Below are 19365 nucleotides of genomic sequence, written 5' to 3' on the forward strand. Positions count from 1 at the left end.
AACAAGGTAAACTTGAAATGCCTCTCAGACACTCAAGTGGAGTTGTCAAGTAGGCAGTTTGAAATAGGCTTTCAGCCCAGAGGAGAGTCTGGCTTGGAGATAGACTCTTAGGAGTCATGGGTTTATGGATATATTTGGGGAGGGGGGAAGCCAGGGGGGTGCCTGGGTGGCTCAGTTGGTTGAGCGTCTGACTTCAGTCAGGTCACTATCTGGAGGATCATGAGTTTGACCCCGAGTCAGGTTCTGTGCTGACAGCTTGGAGCCTGGAACCTGCTTCAGATTCTGTGTCTCCCTCTCTCCCTGCCCCTCCCTCGCTCACGCTCTGTCTCTTAAAAATAAATAAACATTTAAAAAAATAAAATAAAAGCTGAATGGGATCTCCAAGGGAAGGAGTATACAGAGAGCCTTAGGGCCAAGGATAGGGATAGCAGCATTTAGAAGTGGCAATGATAAGGTGCCAACCAAGAAACCTGATAAAGAGGTGCCACAGAGGTGACAAGACAACAAAAAGAGGGTGGTGTTTTAGAAGCCAGGAGGAGGAAGTCTTAAACTGCGGAAGGAGGGAGTGGCAAACTATGGAGAATAACTGGTAAAGAAGTCATTGGCAAGTATAGCAAAAGGAACTCTGGTGGAGAGGTAGGTCTGAGCGAAGCCACATCAAGGTGGGTTAAGGGGTACATGAGAGATGAGGAAGCAGGGATGGCAGGTGTAGACATTAAAGAATCTGTGAATGGAGTAGAGCAATTGGGCAATAACTGGAGGTGGGTTGTGGGGGTCAAGGAAGGGTTTTTTCAAAGATGCAGCTACTAGTGGATACATGTGCCCATGGGAACAAGCAGGCTGGCAGGAAGAGAAGGATGCTTCAGAGGGAGAGGGGATGATCAAAGGAGAAAAGTCATACAGAAAAGGGGAAGGAAGATGGAATCTGGAGCAGCATTTTCAAAATCTTTTTTGTTGTTGTTCACCCACCTCCACAAATAATTAAAAACAAAAACAAAAACAAAAACCAATGTGCCCTCTCACCCATTTTTAGTTGACGCCTACATTTTTTCATAATTTTAGATATTTGTAAAGGACCAACTTTCTTCCTATTACATACCTTGTAGCTCTTTATTAATTTCTTTTTTTCTTTTTTTTAATAGTAGGCTTCACGCCCAGCACAGAGCCCAGTGCAGGGCTTGAACTCATGACCCTGGGATCAAGACCTGAGGTGAGATCAAGAGTTGGATGCTTCACTGACTGAGCCACCCAGGTGCCCCTGCTCTTTGTTCATTTCTACAAATCTTTCCTTTTGGTGTTTCATTTTGGACAATTACTATTGCCATGTCTTCAAGTTCACCAGTCTTCTTTCTGCAGTGTCTAAACTATTGTTAATTCCATCCAGTGATTTTTTTCATCTCAGACAGCTGTGGAAGTTCAATTTGTATATTTTTAAAAACATATTCCAAGTCTCTATGTAGTTATATGAATAAAGGGAATACAACTATAACAATGTCTTTGCTGATTTTCACATAGATGTTAGTTCTAGGTCGGTGTCAATTGATTTTCCTCCTCAATATGGGTCATATTTTTCTGCTTCTTCACGTGATAAGTAATTTTTTTTATTAGGCCTCACACACTGTAAATTTTGGTTTTGGTGGCTGGTTATTTTTGTATTCATGTGAATATTCTTGATGTTTGTTTTGGGATACAGTTACATTACTTAGAAACAGTTTCATCCCTTCAGGTCTTGCTTTAAAATTTATTAGATGGGAAACAATTATTAGATGGGGTGAGCAGTGTTTAAACTAGGGCTAATAAAAAAATAAATAAACTAGGGCTAATTGAATCCCCACTATTGAGGCAAGACCCTTCTGAGAACTCCAACCAATGCTCCATAAATTATGATGTTTTCAAGTCTGGCTGATGGGAACAGGCACTATTCCAGTCCTCTATGACTATTGGCTGCTGTTCCCTCTAATCATTTTGAATGGTTCTTTCCTTAGTCTCAAGTAGTTTCCTCACATTTACACAATGAGTAGTGCTATGCTGACTACTCGAGGGGGTCCTTTGCAGATCTCCAGAATTCTCTGTCTCAGATGTTGGAGGAAGCAAGAGAAAGTGTTAAATGGTCATTACAAAGAATGGAAACCAGTAACTAGAATGGAAACAAGGTAGGCAGAGCTGAGGGTCCAGTAAAGTCTGGTGGTCACGAGTTCAAATCTACACCAATCTGCCCAGCTGCATGATTTTCTTTAGCAGTACTGAAGCTCTTATTAGATGTTTGTGAATCTGGTAAAATCCTGATCTTTTTCCTATGTTGAGGTATAATGTGAATAATCACACAGAGACCTGATAATGATTATAACTTTAAGGTCCTTCCAGGGCTTTTCAGCACAGAGTGGCTTTAGGACAACCAACCATTCACATAGCACATGGTGGCTTTCTTTTGTTTCTCATCTTTCCACTGAACTGAGTTACAATTTCTTCTCCTAAGCAAAAACACCTACAGACCTTGAGGTATAGTCTTCCCTGGGAACAAGGGTGTGGGTAGAAAGGGTGAGGAATGCCTGTTTTTTTCTCCCCAAGTAAATGAAATCTTGATGGATGGCATGGGTGTCAGAGAGCTTGTTGTTGCCTGCGTGTATTATCAAGGGCTGAGATAAGGCCACCATGGAAGGAAAGATCAGAAACTCTCTGGACAAACGGGTGAAGGTTGTAAACCAAATGAATCTTCTTTCCCGAGACCCCTCCCAGCCCTTTCATGCACTGGGAGAAGAAAGGAACGAGTTAGAGGGGGCTGAGGAAGTTTGGCTTATAAATCTCTTGTGAGATGTCTCTTTCAGAATCGGGCTCAAGTTGGGATATTGCCTAAATATCATGGTATCAGTTATGCCATGTGCCAGTAAAATCTAAGATTCTGCCGGTCAAATCAATCTCTAACATTGTCAACAAAGCACCAGAGCCATGGAAGGATGGGTTTTTCCATAGTAACAAAGTATACCAAGTTACATTTTAAAAACATACAGCACGCATACTCATACTCTGAGTGTGAGTTCAAGGATCTGTAGCACAAATAGGAGAAATGACCTTAAATCCCAAATGGGTATCAACGTAGTTCTATTTTAGAGGGTCTCCGTGTTAAGAAACCGTTTCTTGAATTTTTCAGAGCAAACATAAATGCTTTAACTGGTTTTCCTCTGCTTCACAGCATGCTTCTAAGCCATATACTCATTGTAACCACTGATATATTAATAAAGTGAATAGGTCTGCTGAAACTCAAAGGAAATTGGAAATGCTTTACATCTTGCTTTCCACAGTTGGGGCTGGAGAGGCAAGCTGGGTTACTCACTAATGTGGATTGCCTGCTGTTGGTATGGGCCCCTCTAGGTGTAAGGTGATGTTTTAGGTCACCACTGGGTTCTTCCAGTCTTTTGGGCCTGGCGGTAGAAAGAACAGATCCAGTTGGTACCTTAACTACTCTGGCTTGTCTGCCTTCCTGTAGGGTTTTGTGGCTGTGGCCTGCAAGAATGGGACCCAGAAATCCCCGAGTAGGGTCCTCAGGTGTGCCCAAATCCTCGATGCCTGCCCCACCCACCCCTCCGTATTCTAACGGAGTCAGAAAAAGCTTTGAAGCTCCAGTCCTAGACACCATGTCTTTTCTTGCAAGACACAAGAGAGGGTGTGGGGGAACAGGTTCTTTTGGTCTGGATCCCTGCTGCCCTCCCACAATACAGGGCAGAAGAGCCTTGGTGAGCTGCTCAGAAGCAACTAAAATGCTGGTCTCTCTTTTGAATCAAGGCCAGACTTCTGCTTATGCTCAGGAGGAAGGGCTCACCTTGTCCTCCCCCTGGCTGATTGTGCCAGATGAGACCAGGGCTCTCTCGGCCTGGATGTGTGGCAACAGGAGGACACGTCCATGGTGTAGAGAAGCCAAGACCCTGATGAACAGCCACAGGCCAGACAGGTGGAATTTCACTTGGACATGAAGACAGAGTGGTCCCAGCAGACCTCCCGGGGGGACGGGTCCAAGTTAGGTCCTAGTCACTGCCTCCTCCTCCTCCTGATGTCAGGGGTCAAGTGGATTTGATTTTCTTATTTTGCAAAGGAGCCGACATATCCCGTAATTCCTGCCCACGGTCTTCTCTCTCTTCCACAACTCCTGTTGTCATTCGGGTTCCTGCTCCCCTTCTGGGCTACTTGGGGTGGGAGGTAGGTCTCAACGATATAAAGAAAACACAAAACCAAAAATGCCCTTTGATTTGCCTCCAGCGTGGTCACAGACTGTTTGGCCCTAGAAAAGTCCCTTCCTGTCTGTGATACTCATCTGTAAGATGGCCTGGATCAGTGGTTTTCATGCTACATTCTGTGGAGCTGCCAGGAACTTGAGGGGTTCCCCAGGGCCTGTCTGAGAGGCACAGTAAAAAGGGGAGCTCAGCTGGCTCTGTATACCCCACCCAGAACCCACTAGAGTCACTGCTTGTTATGTTTTATATGCTGTGTTTTCACACAAGGATTCTTTGAAGAAAGGGTCCTGAGGCTACAGAGCTTGAAAACTGTTGGAATTAGGGTGCCTGGGAGGCTCAGTCGGTTAAGCGACCGACTTCAGCTCAGGTCACAGTCTTGCAGTCTGTGGATTCGAGCCCTGCGTGGGGCTCTGTGCGGACAGCTCAGAGCCTGGAGCCTGCTTCAGATTCTGTGTCTCCCTCTCTCTCTGTCCCTCCCCCCTTGTGTTCTCTCTCTTTCAAAAATAAATAAACTTAAAAAAAAAAAAACAAAAGAAAAGAAAACTGCTGGAATAAATGATCATTAAGGTCCCTTCCAGTCTGAGATACTTGCACTTCTGAAGCCCAGCTTGAGTTGTTTCCCTCCTGGAAGCCTTCCTGGTTACCCAGTCCTGGGTACTTGACCTCCAGCGATACTAATGGTGACAGGCATTTGGCCCTCAGCATGCCCTGCATGGTGCTGTCAGTGACCCATCACTCCTGTGTGTCTATGTGAGCTGTTTCCCCAGCTAGAGGGCGGGCTCCTTGAGGGCAGATGTTCGATTTTCCTTCCATGCCTCCGTCTCCCCGAAGTACCGTAGGAGAGTAGGTGTTCAAGTAAATGTGCTCCAAGTGCCATTGCTCTCACGTGGGCTCAAAAACCTTGCGGAGAGACTCTGCTTTGGGGAGGAGGAGTCACCTTTTGGTCTGCTGAGAACCCCCAGAACGACATGTCCTTAGGAAGCTGGGGACCCTGATGTGGGGAATAGCTTTAGACTCACGCACTCCCAAAAGGGGGCAGGCCTGGGGTCCTGCCTTAACTGAATTCCGTTCAACCTCTACTACTCTCAGTGCCTCTCCTGACAGGGGCTCTCCATACACTGTGGCCATGGAAGAAGCATGCCCCTGAACCTGGGAAGCAGATCAGCCAGGATGCCCCATAGCCGATAGGTTCTCAGTGGATCTGAAGGGAAGCACTGGGCAGATGCGGAGCAACTTGCAGCCAGCTCAGAGTATAGCTCTCTCTGGAGACAGAGGTCTAAAGAGAGGAAGGAAGGGAGTGTTGCACTTAGAGACACCTGTGAAGGCAGGTCGTAAGAGGGTGCTAGAGGTGAAGGGTCAAGTTAGCCACAAGCCAATGTCCCTGGGGCAGGGAGCCAGGAGAGTGGAAGTTTCAGGGGGGAGTGAGCCAGGGAAGTTGCTTCCCCCTGTACTAGTTCTGTGACTGTGGGTCAATCGCTTAAGCTTACTTACTCTCAATGACTTTACCTATAAATCGGGGGCAGAAGGACCTGGCTAACCGCAGGCTTCCCCATAGTGACATGGTGAGACTAAGGAGAAAGTGGGTGTGCAAGTGTTCTGTAAACTAAGAGATGCAGGATGTAAAGGATTCTTATTGTTTGTTCACAGGGGAGAGCACGCTTCGTGTACCAGAGCAGCTCCTCACGAGGGACCGTCCTGTAACTGAGAGACACTCTGAGGCTGACCAGCCCTCCTCCTCCTGCTTCATTCCCAGCAGCCGTCTCTGCCAGGCCCTGGCAAATATCTGGTCAGCCCGGGGAGTGTGAGGGGGTAGGGCTGTTCAGGAAAGAGTCGCTTAATTCCGGCCCAGAGAAGCTCTCCAAAGAGAAGGAAGTGTCCTGCTGAAGAGCCCCTGAAAGGTGTGAGGCCCTGGAGGCTGCTGAGGCTCCCTAGGGCTCTTCTGGTTGGTGAGGTGCCCTGGCAGGATTCCACGGACTGAGTCCCTTCGTCCCACTTGGCTTGGGGGCTGGGTCAGCCTCGCCCTGATACCTGGAGCTACACGTCTGGCCCTCCCCCTTCCAGAGGTCCTGGTTGGCATATGGGGACAAATGAGACCTCAGCAAGTTACAAGGAGAGCTTGACATTTCTCTCCAAAGACCCTCTCCACTGAATCCTCCAGATGTGGGGAGTAAGTAGCAGTCTGGACCAAGGCTGAAACATCTGGCAGGGTTTAAAATCCACAGCTGGAGGGTGAGACCTCTCCATGCTGATGCGGGCAGACACTATCAGGCTCCAGTCTGGGGCTGCCCCCTTCCTGTCACCTCTGACAGGCTCTGTGCCCCAGTCCTGCCTTCCTGGGCCTCCCTCAGCTACTGTAGCCTGAAGTGTGGGTGCTGGGCCTGCGTAGCCAAACATCTGGCAGATCTGGCTGGCTATTGGGCAGCACCACAGGGCTGCCATCCCCTGGTGCCCCACGGCCCTTCCAGGAGGAGCTGCTCTGGTGGGAGGCAGGCAGCGACGGATCATACACGGTCTCCCTCAGTGCCAGCCATAGGGTGTCTCGCTTCTCATTCAGCTGGCCCCGCTCAGGTACCGTTTGCTCTGTTTCGTCCAGGTCCTCTGGGGAGGCACCCACAGAATCTGGCACTCGGGCACTGGGCTCGGAGGTGCTTAGGCAGGTCTCGTCAGAGACGCTGAGCCCCTCCAGGGTGCTACCTGAGGAGCAGAGGCAATCAGGAGGCTCCACGGCCTTGGGCTTGGGAGGGTGGGCCGAGGCTTCTGGTGAGGCCTGCACGGGCTCAGCCTTCTGCCCTTGGGAGTCCTGCCTGGCTTGGGTTTTGGGGCTGGGGCCAGCCTGCTTATAGGGGGAGGAGGTCTGCAGGGCCGGGCACTGGCTGAAGACTGCCTGGTGGTCCAAGAACAGCTCTCTTGGGGAGGCAGGGGCCGGTGGGGGCCGGGGGCAGCAGGGGCCATCATGCAGCTGTAGATCCTCAGAGAGCACCGAGGGCCGGTGGGACAGTTTGCTAGTGGCTGTGCTGGTGTCAAAGCTGGGACTCCGGCGCCGTGCCAGGGGCTGTAGCTCGTATTGTTCCGAGCAGGATCCGGGTGCCTTTCCCACTGGCCCTGATCTTGGGCGGCCTGCCTTTTCCCCACTAGGCTCCCCATTCCCAGCATCCCATGGCAGGTGGGCACAAGGCCAGAGGATCTGCCCACAGTTCTTCTCTGGTCCAAAGAAACAGCACAGAGATTGGAAGAAGAAGCTGGCAAAGCCACAGCTGACGCACTTGACCATCATGAGGACAATGCCCAGCTTGCGATAGAGCAGCACCGTGGCAGGCAGCATGAGCACACCGGCTGCAAACAGGGCCGCGGCCCCCACAGCTGTGGCACAGCTGGTCTGGCGCAGCGAGAAGGCCACGCGGCTCAGGCGGTCGGGGTGTGGGCACAGGTGATAGGAGATGCAGTAGTTGACAGTGAAGTCTACTGAGAGGCCCACGGAAGCAGAGAGAAAGAGGGCTTCGGCAGTGTTGAGCTGCCATTCGAGTAGAACCAGGAGCCCCACGGTGAGCAGTACGGTGCCTGCCACCGCTGCCACGGAGAACAGGCTAAGCGGAACGTTCCAGGTGCCCAGCAGCAGTGTGGCAAACGCCAGCGCCAGAGCCAGGCCCAGCACCACAGCAGGTTCTGTGCTCAGGCTGTGTTGCAGGCTGTACAGCTCCAGATGGCTGGTAAACCAACCCCGGTGGAGGCCGGGAGGTGCTCTGCCCAGCTCCCCTGCCAGCCAGTGGCTGACTTCAGCATAGAAGTGGTGTGCTTGGCTGTAATCTGTACTGTACTGGAAGTTAGTCTGGAACTGCAGAACCAGGGCAGCCAAGCCGCCCTGGCTATTGAAGCGGGGTCCTAGGTCACGGGTGCTGTTGGGGCCTTGCTCCAGAGCCATCATCTTGAGGCAGTGCAGGAAAAGCTGGGGTGCCCAAGGGAAGCCTGAGTGGCCACAGCAGAGGCCAGGCCCCAGGCGGGCACAAGCAGGACTCTCCACCCAGCGCTGGAGGGCCTCCATGAAGCACAGAGTGGGCCAGCCCTCGGGCTGGACACCAAAGAAGCTCTGATTCCGAGCTTCGTGGCAGAGTGCCAGCAGCCAGCGCTGGGCCTCAGGACCGCTGGCAGAGAAGGCAGGGTCACTCACCAGTGAGCTGTTGCTGCGAGGGTCCAGCGGGTCGCCAGTGTCCACGGGCAGGATGCCCCACACCAAAACCACAGGCATGTGGCCGCCCTCGCCCTGAGGCAGCCGCTCAAACAGGAACTGCTGGCGGTACTCCGCGTCGAAGCGCTCGAAGGGGTGGCTAGGCCGGAAGACCTGGCCGCGGGGCGGCGGCAGAGTGGGCAGCCGCAGACGGGGGCTAACGCCGGCGATGTAGGCGCCCCCTGCCGCCAGCGCGGCGAACCAGCAGATCCAGATGTAGCGGAACTTGATGACCCCACAGGGCAGCAGGCGCTGGAAGAGCAGGCGCGAGGTGCTGGCCGCCGCCCTCCGAAGGCCGCGGAGCCGCCGGTGCAGCGCCAGCGCCAGCCGCCGGGGCGCACTGCCGCCCCACGGGCCCTGCGCCCGGGACGCACAGCCGCGGGCCAGGTAGCGCTCGTGGAGCACGGCGGCGGAGGGCAGCCAGGCCAGCGTGAGCGCCAGGTGCGCCAGCACGGACGTGCCCATGTAGAGGGCGAAGCAGCGTACGGCCGGCAGACGGCTCAGGTAGCTGGCATAAAAGGCCGCGGCCGTGGTGAGGCCCGAGACCAGCAGCAGGTAGCCGAAATGGTGCATGGTGCGGCCCACGCGCTGTGCCAGCCCCCCAGAGGGCAGCTGGCTCTTGCTGAGGCGCCACAGGTCGAAGAAGATGAGGGTGTGGTTGGCGCAGACGCTGCTGAGCAGGACGAAGGCTGCCAGATTGACGAAGGGAAAGTAGGCCATGCGGAAGGCCACACGGTAAAGAAAGAAGGCAACCAGGAGGGAGCCCAGCACCCCCAGCAGCACCATGAGTGTGAGGAATAGGGAGCGCAAGTAGAGGGCGATGCTGAGGAAGATGGCAGCCAGGGCCAGCAAGGGATACACTGTGTCCTGGACCAGGTAGTGCCTCAGCAGCTCCTGCTTGAGGCCCAGGTCCATGCCAGTGATGGATGTGTAGTTGTCAGAGAGCCCCCAGGGGGTGGCTAGGCGGTCCAGGTAGATGCCCATCATAGAGGCACCCTTTGGAGTGGGCAGGAAGAGCAGGCTGTACTTGAGGGAGGGCACCTGGTAGTCAGCAGTCTGGGGGCTCAGGAAGTCCCTGTCCAGCAGAAAGTGGAGGAGTTGGTAGACGGCACTGCTCCGAGAGCACTTGGTGGGAACCTGGGCGCAGTGCGGGGGCTTGTCCTGCCCGGGGCCCAGACAAGAGGGCACCAGGGCACCGCGGTGGTAGTAGATGGCACAGGCCCGCAGAAGGGCCAGTGTTCGGGCTGCATCCGCTTGGGTCGTGTCCAGGCAGGAGGAGCGGTTGGAGAGCACGGCCACATAGTTGCCCAGGGACCAGCTGGGACAGCACTTGTTGGCTTCCGTTCGCTGGCACAGAGCCCCAAAGCGGGTATGGGAGCGGATCTGTACAGCACACACAGCGGGAGAGAGCTCAGGAGCAACGCAGGGGCCCAGGTTTCCCCAGCCCTATCCAAGGCCCCCTCACCTCCTTTCAGGCTATAGGGCAGAGGCAGAGAGGTATCTCCCCAGCCCAGTAGAAGTGGCTTGTCTCAGAGCTGCACTTGGCTCCGGACTACATCTTGACTCCATCAAAGAGGAGCCTCAGGGATGCTGCCCGAGGCCTCAGCCTGAGAGGTCCTGCCCTGAGGACCCCTGCAGGTCACACACCCCAGCTCTTCACTGCCTGAGCCAGGAGTGCCAGTGGAGTGCCAGCCACAGAGGGGTCAAGGGTCCAGGGAACTGGAAGCAAATGATGGGAAAAGTGAGGCCAAAACATTCCAGGATCAGGGTCAGTGCCAAGCCTTAGCCCCCCACCTTTGTCCACAGGTCTGCTTAAACCCTCTTAGGGCTAGGGCTGTTTCTTTTACAGACCCCATGTCTCCTTTTCTCTCCCCCCTGCTGTTGACACAACACATCACAACAGCTGGTGTAGTTTGGGAGGGCACTGGCCTGGGGAATCAGAGGCCCCATTTTGTCACCAACTGACTGTACTGTACGGCCTTGGGCCTGAGATCGTGGTGACAACAGTAACATTTATTAAGAGATTTCTGGGGCGCCTGGGTGGCTTAGTCGGTTGGGCGGCCGACTTCGGCTCAGGTCATGATCTCGCGGTCCGTGGGTTCGAGCCCCGTGTCGGGCTCTGTGCTGACAGCTCAGAGCCTGGAGCCTGTTTCAGATTCTGTGTCTCCCTCTCTCTCAGACCCTCTCCCATTCATGCTCTGTCTCTCCCTGTCTCAAAAATAAATAAATGTTAAAGAAAAAAAATTTAAAAAAAAAGAGATTTCTATTGCCAATCACTATGACAAATTCTATCTTGTTTAACTGTCACAACATCCCTATGAGACAAGTACCATTATTTTCTCCATTTTATGTATGCAAAGCCTGAGGCACTGAGAGGTTAAGAAACATGCCTGCAGTCACACAGCTAGGGAGTATTAGAACTGGCCTTGAATTTAGGCATCTGACTCCAGGGCGCATGTTAAGGAGTCTTTTGGTACTTTGAATTCACTTGTATGGAGTGCCTTGGGCTACTCAGTGGTGTTCACACTGTTTTTAGCAGCAAATCTTTCTTCAGGTGTTATGGTATATGGCTTTCCAGTTGGCATGGTTGGATTGGCACTGCTTGGGTTGATGGAGGCTGGGGGCCTTGGGCTGGGTCCTCCTCAACAGCTCTTGAAGCTTTTCTTCGGGACCTTTTGAAAATCCCCAGGCTCCACATAGTCTGTGTCTTGGCTCTTATAAAAAGTTGACTCTTCTTTCTCCACCCCGACCTGGAGCCTCTCAACAGGGTTGGAATAATTTTCTAAGCAGGGAATATTCTTCCCTTGTCCACCCTGGCAGTCCTGGCTCAGCTGTATTTCCTTGAGATCAGGTCCCTGATGTCCCTGCCCCACCCCCACCCCCACACCCCCCAACCCCTGGCACCTCCCCAGTCTGCTCACCTGGTCCCGTTCCATGCGACACATGGAATGGATGGCGTGCAGGTTCCATAGGCTGCCCGCTGAGGTCGACATGAACACCAGCTGTGCATAGCTCTTCTCTGCAACACACCCCACCCCCCGCCCCTTCCAGAGCTCAGCTCTTTGGCATCAGGTCCTGGGCCCACCAGAGGGAAGACGCTTACCCAGGGCCATATGAGGTTCAGAGTCTCAGGAGTCTGAAACCTGTGCCAGGCTGCCTGATCCGGTGCTCCACCCCCACCCAGCTTGACCCTGTGTGGCTGGAGTACCCGAGACCTGCCTCAGCCTCCCAGCTGTAACCCAACTTCCTTGACTTGAACATGGCCAACCAACCTCCTTCCTTTTCTGTCTGCCCACATTTGTTCTCCTGAGCCCTCCTGTTCTAGTAGGTAGGAAGGGGACCACCATGAAAGGCAAGAACTGGCTAGGCTGCAGCTTACCAGGGGGACCACAAAAGAAGTCCTCCTGCCCTCTGTCTTCCAGGGGTTCCACCATCCTTCGAGGCCGGACCAAGCCCTCCTGGGCACTGTTCCAGGGTGTGGGGCTCAGAGTGGTGTGGGGGTTTGAGCTGAGGTAGAGAGAAAATCTATGCCAGGCACCATCAAGGGGTAGGGGCTCAGAGGAGGCCAGATACCACTCCCCAGGGGATCCCAGCAAGTCCCTCTGACCTGCATTTGGGGAGGTCACCCAATGCCCCCTCTCTTTCCCCCATTCGCTTCAACAGTGGAAAGGTGGGAACCCACTACCTGTTCAGCTCAAAGTCTGGGGAAAGAGAAAGCAGCTTCCTGGGGCCTGTGAGGGCTTGCAGTGCTCTCCAGACCACTAGCTTGCGCCCAATGTCTGTGTCTCGAGGCTCAAAACCCTGCAGGAAGGAGGACAGAGAAGGTCAGGCAGGAGGAGGGGTGCTCCGTCTGGCCCTTCTTGGCTCTGCCCCTTTGCATCCCTGGAGCAGAAAAGGCCAGTCCACCTGTCTGGATTGTTGGATGAGAGTATTGCCTCTGTACCATTTCCCCAACGTGCACTGCCACCCCACTCCAGCTGTGCCGTCCAACTTTCTGCCCCAGACAGAGTCGAGGTGGCCAGGCCTTGGGGCCCCTATCCCTTCCCCGTCCCGCCCTTTCTTACCAGCAAGGGCTTGGAGAAGTCAGGCAGTCGGTCCCCCAACAGTCCAGCCAGGGTGCAGAGGAGGATGACAGCCAGACACAGCAGCAGCATGGCCACCGGCCACTCGGCAATCAGCTGGGAATAGCTGGGAAAGAGGAAGAGAACCCACAGGAATTGGTGTTGGGTAAGGCAGCAGGGTGTGATGAGCTTAGGAGTCAACAAGAAGGGGTGGTGGGGCCAAACTTGGCACCAGCCTAGTCACCCTTAGGGGGCCAGAGAAGGCCCAGGCCTACCTCTTTGGCATCTGGAAGGCCCGTTCCTGCCTGTGGAAGAGAAGAAAAGATACTTGCTTGTCAGAGCCCTCTTGCAGGGTGGGAGGTAGAGGAAGATGGTACTAACCCATACAGGCTGTTCTACTCCCAAGCTCCAACCCTTACTTCCTCCTCCATCCAGGCTGCCTCCTCCATCAGAGGCAGGAGACATCCTGGGCTGCCTCCTAATGAAGGAGTCCTGAGCCCCAGGGGCTCACTCCACTTTTAAGCCTTGCCCCACCTTCCAGTGGCAGCTTGCAGGCTGCTGAACCCCTCCTTACCTGACACTGACCACATGGTGCTGCACAGATGGTGGCTTCCAGGCCCCATCTCGCTGTGAGGGGGCTGGAGAAGGGCTGAGGCTAGAGCCATGGGAACATAGAGCTGCCCGGTCCCCAAGCCCTGGCAGGGAACTGTCCCCCCGGTATTCCTGTGGTGCCTTGGGATAGGTGAAGTGTGCAGGGGCCAAGGGGCTTGACGGGCCCCCAGGCTGGAGGGTGGAAGTCGTTGGTGGGGGTCCTGAAGAACTGGAAGGTTCCTCAAGGGGGCAGCTGTGGAGAGAGCAGCTCTTCTCTGGGCTTGCCTCAGGGGCCACAGCCTTGCTTTGGGACCTGTTGAGAGAGGAGACAACGGTGATGGGGGCGGGGGTCATCCCATGCCCCATCATTGTTCAGGAGTTGGAGGCAAGGAGCCGGGGGCTTGGGGTTGTTCTATTACTAGTCCTGGGGGAGAGGTGAGGAGGGTGCAGGCTACTCCCCAGCCTACCTCTTGGGTCCGCTATCTCATTCACTCATCTGTCCACACGCTCAAAAAACGTTATTGGCAGAGCCTGGCACATGCTGAACACTGTGCTTTTACATATATGGTGTCCTGTATTCCTCACAAAAACCCTACAGGGGAGATACTTTCCGTGTTTTATAGATTTGAAAATAGGTTCAGTGAGCCATGAAGCGCTGGGCCTTAAACCCAGGTCTGACTTGCAGTCCTGTGCTCTTCCGGCTGCAGTCATCTGTTCATTCTCTTGTCGGACATTTATTGAGCACCTGCTGCAATCTTGGTTCCACCTTAAAGCCTGTGAACTTTCTCCTCCTTCAGCCTGGGGTGCTCCTCCCCCAGATAACTGCATGGCTCATAGCCCCTCTTTAGTCTCTGTTCAACTATTACCCTCTTAGAGAAGCCTTCTCTGACCACCCTTTCTAAATAATCACCTGTCAGCTCTCTATCCCCTTACCCTGCTTTATATTTCTTCACAGCATTTGCCCCACCAGACCTTATAGTGTTGTCATGTTTATTGCCTGGCTCGCAAATGGAATGTGAACTCCAGGAGAGCAGGGTCTGGTGCATTTGTTCATCTCTGCAGCCCTCGTGCCTTGAAGAGTGACTTGCACTCAGAAGGTGCCCAGGGAATGTTTGCTGAATGACTACTGAGCACTAGATAGGCTGCTAATAGTGGTCCTGGGATTAATAGGGCCTTTGGCCTCTAGGCACTCATGGTAGGCAGGAGAGGTTGACAACAGTCCAACATGTTGGGTGCTGTGAGAGAGGAAGTCAGAGGGCTGAAGGAGCCCAGAGGAAGGCCCAGCTTTGATAGGGGTGTGAGGTTTAGGGTATGCCAAACCTCAGGGAAGGTTTGGCAGAGGCAAGTGCTGCCCTTCCACCAGCCTTGGGCCATGGGGCAGAAGGTTTGCTTTGTAAGAGTGTGCACAGTTGGGAGAAGGAGTTGGGACCCCCAAGGAACTTGCTAAGGAAGAATCAGCAATAGATTCTTCTTTCAAAATTACTCATGAGAGCAGCTCTCAGTGCATGGACGCAGCCCCACTCCTTGGGTGCAGGGGGAGGTGGAGTCCCACCCAGTGGCAGGATTGCCAGACCTAAGACGAGAGAAGATGTCCACAGAACAGAGTAGCTGAGGGCTATGGAGGGTTTCCAGAGGGGCTTCGGACTGGGAAGCCCTGGCAGAGTTCTGTCTTCTCTCCCCATTCACTGACTCACCTGGCTGGCCAGAACTTGTGTAGTTGTGTAGTTTACGCTGAGCCAACCCTGGCTTCCGGCCCTGCCTGCTGCACTGCTGAAGGGGTTATATGCCAGAGTCCCAGCCATGGTGGCAAGTAGACATTGCCCAGGGAGGCTGGCTTCTGCCCAGAGACCAAGTAGAGGAAGTGGATAGAATAGGTAAGCTCTTCCTCCTCCACCCAGAAGGATGACTGGCTGGCATAGCAGTCTGGGAAAGGATGAGCCCCATGCTGAGAGCAAAATGGGGGAGCACTGGAAGTGGGCTCCTGGCTCCATCATCCTTTAGCTCTGGGGCCTTGGGAAAGACACAATTCTTGGAGTGCTGGCATCCTTGCCTATTGAGTGAGAGTATGTTGATAATGCCCCCTCTCCGTTGGGTGTGGGAATTAACTGATACAACATACGTGAGGTGCCTGCCATGGAGCCTGGCATGTGGAAGATACATTTGCTTTCCTGCCCCTTCCCACACTCAGTTCTTCAGGAAGCATATAATTTAAGAAGTATATTTATATTTACAGTTTGACCTCTTTAGGCACCTCGGATAATGTATCTCCATTTTAGAACTTCCCATACCTTGAGAATCTCATTACATGTATAATTATAAATACTTTCCTTTTTGTTATCTAAAAGCTACATCAGAATTTGATCTCATGGTTTAAATCACTGATACTTATTGGGGCACCTGGGTGGCTCAGTCCATTAAGTGTCCGACTCTTGACTTCGGCTTGGGTCATGATCTCGCAGTTCGTGGGTTTGAGCCTGCATTAGGCTCTGCACTGACAGTGTGGAGCCTGCTTGGGATTCTCTCTCTCCCCCACCCTCTCTCTCTCTGCCCTCCCCCACTGGCTCTCTCCTTCTCTCTCTCTCTCTCCCCCCCAAAAAATAAACAAATAAACTTTAAAAAATCACTGATACTTATTTTTAAAGTAACTCAACCTTTAGAAAAATAGGAATTTGACCAAAGATGTTCTAAAAGAAGACCTCAGATGACCCATAGAATTGATATAGCAGCCAGCGTCCTGGCAGATAAAAGACCTTATTGACCCCTCCCCATGGGCCAAAGGGAGGCTGGATAAAGCTGGATAAATGGCCAGGTTTATGTGCATAAGTGTGGACATGTACTTCTTTAAGGTGTTTTTTGTTTCCTGCAGGTCTTTTTTTTAGCACCTACCACATGCTGGGCACTGTTTTTGGTCTGGGTTAAATCCTGAAGGCATGAATATGACCCATTAGTCTTGGTGTCCCTCTTTATTTATTATTATTTTTTTAAGATTTTATTTTTTAAAGTAACCTCTATACTCAATGTGGGGCTCGAACTCACAATTCCAAGATAAGAGTTGCATGCTCCACTGACTGAGCCAGCCAGGTGCTCCCTGGTCACCCTCTTTACATCAAAGCCTGCCTTCCAAGGGTCGGTGGTGGGGGGGCAGCCAGGGGGCCTTTCCAGCTGCTCATGGCCTTAGAGCACTCGCTGAGCACTGGGCTTTTCCTAGGAGCCAGGCCCTTCCACTTGGAGTGTCTGGTTTTGTTTTGTTTTGTTTTGTTTTGTTTTTTCTTCAAGAAGGGAAGCACTTTGGAGGTGCTGGAGGAGAAAGGAAACACTCTCCCTTAACCAGTCTGCCAAAGCTCGTAAGCCTGCATCGTTCTTTAACTGGCTTTGTTCAAGGAGGGATTCCAGCCTCTACCATTGATTTGCTTCTACGGGGGTCTCCCTGGCCCCAGCCCCTTCTTTTACACCCCCCTTATCCCTGTCCAAGGACCTAAGATCAGCTGGTTCTAAATCCCATCTTTCTTGACAGTGCCCATCATTGTCAGTGTGGCAAAATTTGAAACCCTCCACATTCCAGACTCAACCCTCCCAAGAAGAAGAGCCACACTCTTTTGAGAAAAAAAGATTTCTCCTGCCAGCTCCTGCTGCCCTCTGTTCCCAGGATACCTAGTGATAATACAAGTTAAACATCCCAGGCTTTGCCTCCCCAGGCAGCTTTTATTCTTACCCCCTCAGTTCCATCGCTCTGACGAGGGTGAGCAACTTCCTAGGCTGGCCTGCAACCCAAGTGACTGGGGCAGGCAGGCAGGGGGATGGAAAGTGGTGACACAGGCTTCATCAAGAGGCCAAGGCTAAAGCAGCCATGGCCTGGCTGACAGGGCCCCAGACACAGAGCCCCCACATGGAAGACTCATAAGAGATAAATGTACATGTGCATCAACAGCACCCCCAGGCCCACAGACACATAGCCATATGGACATCCATGTGATCCCGCAGACAGGCCTAGACAGATGAGGGAGCAATTCATGCCACTAGGAAAATAAAAAGGTAATTAAAAAAAGAAACAGAGAATGAACTATTTCAAATTGCTCTGTAGTTAATGCATTAGTAAAGGACTGTGTGTGCTTACACACGTGCAGTTTTATTCACTGTGTATCTAACCCTAGAGTAGTCCTTAGCTCAGCAGGAACATATTTGTGTTTCTTGAATTGAACTGTGTCCCTTCACCTGCTTAGTGCCCAGGGTCTCTGGGGAAGTGCTGAGAGAGGCCAGAGGTCCCAGGGAGTTGCTGAAGGAGAGCAAGTGGTTCCTGTGCCCAGGAATGATCCTCATGTGCAGGGAAAGTGATTAGACTCGATAGGGTTTATCCTTGGTAAAAGAAATATCCAAGGCAGCAAATGACTCTCCAGCCCCTTCTAGGGATGCTCCTGGTCCCAGGCCCCTGCCCTGCTGTGTCCTGCTCCTGTCATGTCCGTCCCTAGCTCCTTGGTCAGGCCATAGTCCCAGGTACCCCCCTGGTCCAGGGAACACATCCATCCTATTTCACCTCCTTGAAGAAAGCTCTGTGCCTTTCAGAGTGAAAGGTGGCTAAATCTATCCAGGCTGATGTGTCGACAATAGAGGGAAGAGAACATTTTTCTCCACTTGTGGGGCCTCCCCTTTGCTCTGAGGTACAGAATGTACATTTTAACTGGTGCAGTGTAGACATATGTCCATCTCTGTTTTTTGCCCCCAAATAATACCTCTTATTTCAGTCCAGGCAAGAGAGAGACAGGCAGTATCATGTCAGGGGAGGAATTCTGAGGGTGGCAGACCAGGCAGGGCACAGAAATTGCGCCATATTGCTACCTGGCTGGGCTGTTCCCTCACACATATGGTGGAGGAAGGTGGAGGAGAGGCACCAAGATCTGGGTCCTCAGAGAGAAGGTGTTCCTCTTGTCCCACCGGCCTAGGGCTCCTTCAGGGATAGTACTGACCGCGGCCTGAGCCTTAGAGCCTGCCCACCCTAGCGTCTCCAGGGCCTGTCGGTGGCTGCCACACTCGGGCACTCAAGCCCACATGTGCGCAGCCGGCCATACAGGGCAGACTGGAGACTGACAGTGATGTACAAAGACAGTCCTTGGCGTGGCGGCGAGTGTCTGCTCTCCCCAGGACACACACCTTGGGGATCCTCCTGTCTACCCTGCACACGCACCTTCGAGTACACTGACATGCTAGAACCCGGACTGCGGGCTGCGGGCTTGGAGCTTACTGAGAAGATGCGGGGGCAGGGCCTAGACGGAGGGGCTCAGAGGGCTGGAGGGGCGGAGGAACCCCCGGCCTTAGAGGTAAGGTAGGAACAGTGGGTGGGGCAGGTATTGGGCAATGAGGGCGACGGGGACTGACAGTAGGGGGTATCAGGGAGAGAGAAAATTGACCCGGCAGAATGAGGGCGTGGCCAGGGGGCCGGTAGCTCGGGGCGGTGGAAGGGGTTCTGGGAGGGGCTGGGGAATGAATGAGGGAGACATATGGCGGCTACAGGGATACCTGAGGCGGGGGTGCTGGGAAGGTCTGCGAGCCGGGTCTGCGGAGCGGTCCGCCCTACCTGTCCGGGGAGCTGCCGTCTGGGGCCAAGGGTTCCTCCTTGGGCTGCTGCTCCTCATCCGGACCCGGGCAGGGAGCCGGACCGCTGCTGCTGCTGCCGCTATCAGCGTCCATGCCCGTGGGCGGCGCCGCTGTCCGGGAGCTGGTGCTGAAGCGGCGGCGGTGGCGGGCTCCCGCGCATGCGTCAGCGCCAGACGGACCGATCGGTGGGCGGGGCCGACAAGAGCCCAGCCAATGGGCGCGGCACCGGGGGTGGGGACAGAGGCTTCTCCCCGCGCGGCTGCCTGGCGCTGGAGGCTTTGCAGTCTTTTAAGACCCCGGGACTGGTAGTGGTGGGCCCCTCTACCCAGGCCAAGTCTGAGAGCTGCTGTTAGAGGGGCCCAGCTGTCTGGCTGTAGTCTGCACATTGGCCTTTCCCAGGGGGACATCGGTCTTCCCGTAAGGGACCAGGAAGCGCGACTTCAGGCACCGTGCAGAGAGCCTCACAACTTGACACGCACTCTTACAGCCGGAAAGAGGGAGAAGCTTCCACGCCCGCACTTCACTGTGCAGGAAGCCGAAGGATTGAGAGGTCTGGCGGTTTAAGTTCCACATTTCTCTCGGCTTTGCTCAGCAACCACCCCCTCCTCCCCAATGGGATTAGCACTATTCAAGTTGGGTCTTTCTTCACGTTTCTCTGGACCTGGACCTGAGTTTG

At 53.6% G+C, this 19365-nt stretch overlaps 1 protein-coding gene across 1 annotated transcript; it reads right to left on the bottom strand.

The window, feature by feature from the left end:
* Positions 1-4727: 4727 nt before the first annotated feature.
* On the bottom strand, positions 4728-19282 carry DISP2 (dispatched RND transporter family member 2). The gene is made up of 8 exons (XM_019442564.2): positions 18670-19282; positions 13084-13413; positions 12785-12814; positions 12513-12636; positions 12134-12249; positions 11828-11955; positions 11370-11467; positions 4728-9831 (listed from the first exon to the last, which is right to left on the bottom strand). The coding sequence occupies exons 1-8, from the start codon at positions 18780-18782 to the stop codon at positions 6571-6573; spliced, it is 4200 nt and encodes a 1399-aa protein (XP_019298109.2). The 5' UTR covers positions 18783-19282; the 3' UTR covers positions 4728-6570.
* Positions 19283-19365: the final 83 nt, after the last annotated feature.

The sequence above is a fragment of the Panthera pardus genome, unplaced genomic scaffold (assembly GCF_024362965.1).
Source record: "Panthera pardus isolate Hobbes unplaced genomic scaffold, ASM2436296v1 HiC_scaffold_24, whole genome shotgun sequence".
NCBI lineage: Eukaryota > Metazoa > Chordata > Mammalia > Carnivora > Felidae > Panthera > Panthera pardus.

Bases quoted from the DNA above. Each gene is read 5' to 3' on its own strand.
- DISP2 (XM_019442564.2), bottom strand. From the start codon at position 18,782: ATGGACGCTGATAGCGGCAGCAGCAGCAGCGGTCCGGCTCCCTGCCCG. The intron at 11,956-12,133 runs GTAGTGGGTTCC...TCTCTACCTCAG, and splicing joins CCAGACTTTGAGCTGAACAG to CTCAAACCCCCACACCACTC. The intron at 9,832-11,369 runs GTGAGCAGACTG...TGTGCTGTACAG, and splicing joins GTCGCATGGAACGGGACCAG to ATCCGCTCCCATACCCGCTT.